The sequence below is a fragment of the Talpa europaea genome, assembly GCF_964194135.1.
Source record: "Talpa europaea genome assembly, chromosome: 10".
In the NCBI taxonomy this organism is placed as follows: domain Eukaryota; kingdom Metazoa; phylum Chordata; class Mammalia; order Eulipotyphla; family Talpidae; genus Talpa; species Talpa europaea.
In genome coordinates this window covers 42,370,327-42,377,704 of record NC_140077.1, presented here as the reverse complement: position 1 = coordinate 42,377,704, position 7,378 = coordinate 42,370,327, and the positions used below count along the sequence as shown (strand labels likewise).

The 7,378-nt window shown below is 53.6% G+C and overlaps 1 protein-coding gene across 1 annotated transcript in view; it reads left to right on the top strand.

Annotated features, from left to right (window-relative positions):
• Positions 1-2,156: 2,156 nt before the first annotated feature.
• Positions 2,157-7,378, top strand: part of LOC311178372 (cadherin-23-like) — a gene marked incomplete at its 5' end in the record, with an annotated part of 165,311 nt that continues 160,089 nt past the window's right edge. The window contains one exon of the mRNA XM_084244908.1: positions 2,157-2,223. Within this exon, the coding sequence (XP_084101034.1) occupies positions 2,157-2,223 (67 nt within the window). The remainder of the gene's footprint in view (positions 2,224-7,378) is intronic.

Here is a 7,378-nt window from a genome sequence, read left to right as displayed (position 1 = left end):
TTGGACAGAACATGTGGCCTCTGAACAGCCATGGTCCCCACCCACCTGGCAACTCCCTCCTTTGATTCCTCAAGTGGCCCCTGTAGGCATTTTCTGTTCTCATTGGAAACACGAGGAGTGGACAGCCAGGGAGAGGAGGAGGGGTATGTCTTTTAGTATTTAAATATGTCCTAGAATATTTCACTCTTCAGGTGACAATTTCATATCTAGTAATTAGGACATTTTACACACAACATTAGAAGGGAAACAAAAAGACATCGTGGGACCCCTCTGGTGGCTCAGGGTTCAAAGTCAGCGCTATGAAGCTATCTCCAGTCACTGCAGCATGAGTTCGATTCCCAGCCAGAGAGCTAACCCACATGGCCCAGCAGACCTCTTCTGTCTCACCCATTGCTCCCCTCAGTAGTATATTTCAGTAGATCCGCCTGCTCTGTTCCCCACTCTGTCTCTGGTGAATCCTCTCACCCCTGCTGGTATATCTCTGGCCTACACCCCACTTCTTATATGCATAAATAAATAAAATAAATTTAAAAAAAGAACTTTTGGGGCCTCCCCAGTGGCGCAGCAGTTGAGCGCTGGGCTGCGAAGCTGCCTGCAGCCTCTGCAGCGCCGGTTCGATCCACGGCCGCCGGCGAGGGTCCCACATGGCGCACAGACCTCTCCTGCCACGCCCGCTGCTCCCCTCAGCAGTGTACTTTGTCAATCTGCCTGTTCTGCTCCCCGCTTGGCCTCTGGTGAATTCTCTCATCCTCCTGCGCTTCTGACTGTACCCAGTGCTTGTACAAATAAATAAATTTTAAAAATCATTAAAAAAAAAAAGACCTTTTGGCTATTGTATGTTGTGTGGGACCCAGTGGGTTCACTTCATTTTCCACTCTGGGCACAGGGTCAACAGAGCACTCCAGTCCTAGAATTAGGGCACTGAGTTCTGGGCCTTTCCAAATCTCACAGCTAGATCTTGCAGAGATGTGGAATTTTCAAAAAAAAAAAATCTCTCTTTCCATTCCCTTCACCTCTCCATGTCTTTCCAGATACATAGAGAAGAAGGTCCAGATGTTGACCCCACATGTCACTAATTGGGGGGTCTCTGAGCAGATGGTTTAGTAGTTCTCAGCCTCCAGACCCTGCCTTGTGTAGCAGGGAGGTGCATAGTGGGTGCTCACCAAGGGTTGATGTGTGGACCCTTGGAAGGCCCTATGGGTACACCTTGGTACAGCCCTGCACAGACAGAGCTGATGCTTCAGTGGGCTGAGAAATGTGGGCTCCTCCTGGTATCACTGCTGGCCTCCTGGGAGGCCTGCTTATGATCTGTTGCAGGGGAAGAAGGAGCCAGAGGACCCTGGCCCTGCTGCTATGGGCTGGGCGGCCACTGTGTGATGGTCAAGAGCAGCCCGCCCTTCCTGCCACCTTCAGAGATGGATCTTGCTTGCTGAGCCCCCGGAAGTCGGGCCCCAGATTTCTCTAGAGTTTAGCTCAGTGCTCCCAAAAATTCAGGTCCTGCCTTCTGCAGATTTGCTGTGGTACCCTGGCCATGTCTCTGCCTCCTTCCCTCTCTGTGTTTCTGGCCACTGTGATCTGCTGCTGCCTTTCATATCCAAGGTTATCAGACAGTGTGGTAGATATAAAATGCAGGGAAGGACACGCTCAGCGTGTTGGGCATGAGTCGGGCTTGCCAAGCCCCCTGTATTCCCACTCAACACCCATCCCCAGACTAACCTGTAATGAAACCTCATCACTGCTGGGAGATACTGTTCTAGAGGATGGAGGCGGCAACCCCCCCTCTGCCCACTGAGCCCAGAATGTGTAGGGAAGGCACACCCGTGCCTGCTGCGGAGCCGTGCCACCGGGCAGTGCACTCTGCTCCGTGAGGGCAGAAAGGACAGTGCTGTCCCCACCCCCCCACCCCACCGCCCAGCCAAGCTGCTGTGTTCCACCCAGGACTGGATGATGATAAAACCAAATGCTACCAACCTTCTCTTCTTTCCCGTATCCCTCCCTTCCTGCCCCGATTTAAGTTGCCTCCCTCTCCTCCCTTCTCAGTCCAGTTATCCCTGGAGCTGGGAGTGGGGGTAGGGGAAGGTCTGGAGGGTCTTGAAGAGCAGGACCCCTACCAACTGGATTCTCTCACCCTCTCCTTCTTTGTGTCCTCAGGAGCCATGAGGTGCCACGCTGCCACCCTTTGCCTCGTGTTCTGGCTTTTTACGCTGATCTCTGGATGCTGGGGTAAGTCCAACCTTCTGCCCTCTCTCCCCACAGCCAGCAGTTGGGGTGTGTGCTTGGGGGTGGTGGTTTGGCGGGGGCTGCTCGGGGATGCTAGAGCTGCTGTTTTGCTGTGTGACCAGCACATGCTTCCCTCTCTGGGCCTCAGAGCCTCTAGCACTCTCACAGGGCTGAAAATACCAGCCATCCCCAGGGCACGGGACGCACGAGCAGGTGGGAGGAGCCTTGAAAAATACTTTGGCTCTAAGGAAGAAGGCATCTGTGACCGTGAACTGTCCTTCTGGGACACAGGACTGGCTGCACTTCTGTTCCATTTCACAGCTGTCTTTTGAGCACCTACTGTGGGAGGCTGTGTGTGCCTACTGTGCCCAGCTCCAGAGGTATGGGAGGAACAGCTCATTCATTCTCAAGGAGGTTGGAGTGTAATGGGGGAGAAAGACAGGATGAACAGAGTGGTGATAAAGGAGCTACACAGCACCAGGAAGCCTATCTGAAGAAAAGATTAATTGGACCTGCAGGGACAGGAGAGACTCAGCCAGAAGGGAGATGCTTAATCTGGGCTTTGAAGACTGAGAAGTAGTTTTAGAGCAGGGGGGCAAGAAGAGGGGGATCCTGGAGGAGGGCACAGCCTGAGCAAAGCTGTGGTGGCAGGAAGCTTTGCTCTGTGCAGGGAGGGCCAGCCCTGCTTCCTGATCTATGTAGCAGCCACGCCAGTGCCAGCTTTAGTTCCATGGAGGAGGCCGGGAGAGGCTGGGCATTCGCCTCTCCCTTGGCCCCAGATGGCAGGTGGAAGGGAGTGAAGCAGCCCCAGTAGTGCTGAAGCAAGGCCAGGGAGCAGGCACTCTTGGCACAGTGTCTCTGAGACCAGGGTGTCCCTGGGGGAGAGCCATGGGCACGGCGTGCCAGGTGACACAGCAAACACATTCTTGAGGGGGGCCAGCTCCTTCCCTTCTTCAGGGACCTGGGGTGCCTCTGGAGGAAGCCACAGTCTCATGCTTGTTGGAGTGTGGCTGGCATCTGATGCCTGAAAGTGCCTAGGAGGCCACCCTCCTGGCCTCCGTGTTTGGAGGGATCTCTGCTGGAATGCCCCTGTGATGGGACATTCCCACCCAGGCAGCCCAAGATCATGGCACAGCCTCAGACCCATGAGGGCAGAGAAGGAGTCTCAGACCCTCTCTCAAGTCCTGGCTATCTTAAGGGGCAGTGAGCCCAGGGTGGAATAAAACAGGGTCTGGCTGAGTCTAATTGGAGTTGCTGATCCCTCACGGGGGCTTTTGTCAGGACACAGCCCACTGTTGCTCCTCTCACCCCATTTGGGGAGGCTTCAGTGGAATCACCTGAGACCAACACTGACCATCTGGATTTGCTGGACAGTGGAAGTGGGGACATTCTTCTCGGCTTCTCAGGCATGCTGCCACCCTGGCTGCTTGTGCCCTTCCCTCCCTGTTAGCAAGACACACGTGAACATAACATAGGTGCTAAGTGCTCTCTGGCCTTCCGCGGTGAGAGCTGCAGTCTCCTTGAGCTCTCAACATGAAAAATTCATGCATCCAAAGCAGGCACAAGAGAGCAGCATAGAGCCAGGATTCCTGGGTCCCAGCCCCACTTCTCCAAGGGATTCCCTTGGACAAGTTTCTTGACCTCTCTGCTTCAGCTTCCTTCCCTTCAAAGTAGGAGAGACTGTCAGACTTTCCTCCCTGATATGTCAAAATAATCAGATGACTTGGTATGTAACTCATCACTTAGAATAGTGCCTGGTTCGTAGTAAGTGCAGACTAGGTGTTAGCTCTGCATTATCAGCAGTGCATTTCTCTAGGAAGAGCAAAATGGGGCATAGAAAACAGAGAAGTTAAGCAAGTTGCCTGAGACCACCCAGCAATTCTGCGGCAAAACCAGTCTGGACGTGGGCTGGCCTGCTGTGTGTGTGTGTGTGCGTGCGCATGTGCGTGTGTGTGTGTGTATGAGAGAGAGAGAGAGAGTGTGTGTGTGACATATATACTCTCATGGCTGGGCACAGTCCCTCTTCCTGGTTCCTGTCTGAGGAGGCCAGTGCTGTTTCTTTGGCATGGTGGGCAACCTTAGGGACTGAAGAGCACCAGAATCCCGCCCTGCCCTTGATCCCTGCTCTTCCCTTGTCCCCCAGACCAGACCACATTCACCCTCCCCAGCCAGACCCTGTTTTAGTCCAGCCTGGGCTCACTGCTTCTCCAGGTTTCACCTCCTGCCCCTTAAGATGGCCAGGACTTGAGCGAGAGTCTGAGACCCCTTCTCTGCCCCCATAGGCCCGAGGCTGTGCCAGATTCCAGTTGACCCCACATCCCCTGCTGCCTCTTCTCCTGGCAGTCAAAGACAGGTCAGGCTCAGGAACAAACCCCCAGAGATGTCAGGCCCCCTCATCAACCTGTCTTCTCTCTGCTGAAGTTTCTGACGCTTCTCCCTGCGCACCTCTATGTGCTGTCTGTCCTGTCTCATTCTTCATCTGTTTGATTATTGCAAAGCTGAAGATGAGGTCTGATGCTAGCTCCTGCCCCATCGTGGTCTGGCTGGGTCAGTAAGCATCTCACTGAGCCAGGTACCCACCTGAGCCATGCAGGTGGTGCCCAGGTGCTGGGTGTCAGGGGCCCCAGGTGCTGGGGTGCCAGATTTCCCCATGTGATGTCAGCATGTTGGGCTGCGGCTGGGGCTCTGTGAACCACCCTGTAGCCACCTTAAGAGTAATGCCATGCACAGCACGCCTCTGGCAGGGAGGCAGGGCAGGAAGACTGTGAGCCTCTTGAGATTGGGAGGTAGGGATAGACAAGTAGAGGGATTTGCCCAAGGCCACACAGCAGTGACTGCATGCAAGGAAGGCCAGACTCCTGGAGCACTGCTCTGTACTCCCTGTTAGTGCACTTCCCTTGTCATTGGAGGAGGAAAGGGTTGGGGCATTGTTGGGGCTCTCCTGGAGCAGATCTCAGTGAAAGCCTCTGTGCCTTCAGCCCCCATCAGTGCTTGGCAGCCTGGAAGGGCAGGTCTGAGTGTGGATGTGGGCTGACCTGGCTCGAGTCCAGGCTCTGCCTCTTACCAGTGTCTTCAAGCCCTAAGAGGAGTTCTGTCCCATGACTCTGGATAAAGATTCTGTGTCCTGTTCTGTCATTCCCCACAGATACACCCCTATGTCTGGACATCCCTAGATAGGGGTGTGGACAGCCCCACCCTTTCATCTTTGCCCAGGCTTTGCTCTTCTTCCTCCTCTCAGGCCTGTGATGGGTAAAAGTTTGATTCCTGCCAGGGCATTTGAAATACTTATGGACCCCTGTCTACTCTCATAGCGGTCAGGGGAAGGGTTTTGGCACGGGACAGGGAGAAGGCATCTAGAAGAGAGCAGACAGTAGGTGCAGACTTATGGAGTGAGCGCCCATGTGGGACAGGGACAACACATGTCCTGGCCATGTGGGCACTGACACTGAGACTCTCTTCATGGATGTCACCTGCCATCCCTCCTGTGTTCCCTGCTACATTGCCTGGAGGCCTCAAAGCTCCCAAGGCAGTGGTTTTGCCCACAGGAAGATGTGACCTTTGTGGCCTGCTGCCCCCTCAGCAGTGTATTTCAGTAGATCTGCCTGTTCTGCTCCCCACTCTGTGTCTGGTGACTTCTCTCACTCCCTGTACCTCTGGCCTGTACCCCAGCTTCTATATGCATAAATAACTAAATCTTTTTCTTTTAAAAAAGTGATTTTAAGGGAACAAGTAACCTGTCCATGATCCTCTTTGTCTACCTGGCCCCTCCGCTCCCCTCCTGCCACCCCCCTGCAGTCTCCAGGTGCTATCCTGGCAGTCCAAGGCCACAGGCCCCCTAGGGTGCTGGGTCTGCCCTGAGAACAGTTGGTATAAATGGCAGGAGACACACGTCTGGAGACCACCCAGCTGCCATGCACAGCTCTAGAGGTTGATTATTGGCCGGTCCTGTGAAAGACAATTTAAATATGAATGACACTGCTACAGGAGATTTTTTTCCTCGCTGATTTTCCTCCACCACCAGCCCAAACCCACCCCTGATTTCTGTAGGCACCCTGAGCCTTTCATCTTGGCTCAACTGCCTCCGACACTGGAGCCCAGGTCTCCCAGCAGGGATCAAAAGCATTCTTCTCTGGCTGAGCAGGCGCACGGTTTTTAATATCAATATTAATATTAACAATAGCTATCAATAATAGTTACCATTTATCTAGCACTTCTTGTGTGCTGGGGCACGGCACTAAGCGCTTTATGTATGTAATCTCATTTAATCCTCAGGACAGCCATGAAGTAAGTCCCATTATTGTCACTATTTTACACATGAGTAAACTGAGGTATAGACTCCGTAGGCTGGGAAGGTCATGTGGCTAGAAAGAGGCACATGGAGTTTCCAAATAAGCGATAGGCTCTTGGCCATGAGGCTATTTCTGAGGCTGTTATGCATGTGAGGAGTAGTGGGTTCCTGATATGAGGGGGTGAGGGTATGTGTGTATGGGTGCATATGTGTAGTCTGATAATCTGGGAGAGCTTCCTGGAAGAAGGGCCATCTGAGACCAAACTTGAAAAGGAAGTTGGGAAGTAAAGGCAGAAGGCCCAGGGATCCTGCCAGGAACAGAGAGAGAGGCCAGAATGTTTGAGGAAGAGGGATCACTCTGGCTGCCTGAGTTGGATGGGGAGCCAGGAGGGAGGAACTATGTCACTAGTTTTGCTCACTCCCCACTAAAAAGTAGCTCAGGCGAAGGGGAAGTACCTTGACTCCAGCCTCCTTACCCTCTGGAGGATGAACTCTGTGTTCTTGGGCCTGACCAGGTCTGTGCAAGCCTCAGTTCAGCAGAAATGAGGGAAGAGCATGCAGGGTCTCTGGACCTAGCAGGAATGGCTTCTAGCAAGTGCTGCACAATGTCAGGGGGCAAGATGGACCAGCCATGCCCTAGCTGGTGGGGGCTCAGGGGTAAGTGCCCCCAGCTGCCTACTTCTGGGGCGTTTTCCATACTGGCTACCAATTCTCCAGTTCTCTGGACCTCAACGATGTCCAGAAATTCAGTTCAATCCTGACACTAAGTGAGGTTCACATCAGATTCCACTTCAGACAACAGTCCCAAGTCCCAGGCCACCTAGACGTCTGATCAGGAAACTGGGAGTTCTTGCAGCCTCCTTCCTCAGG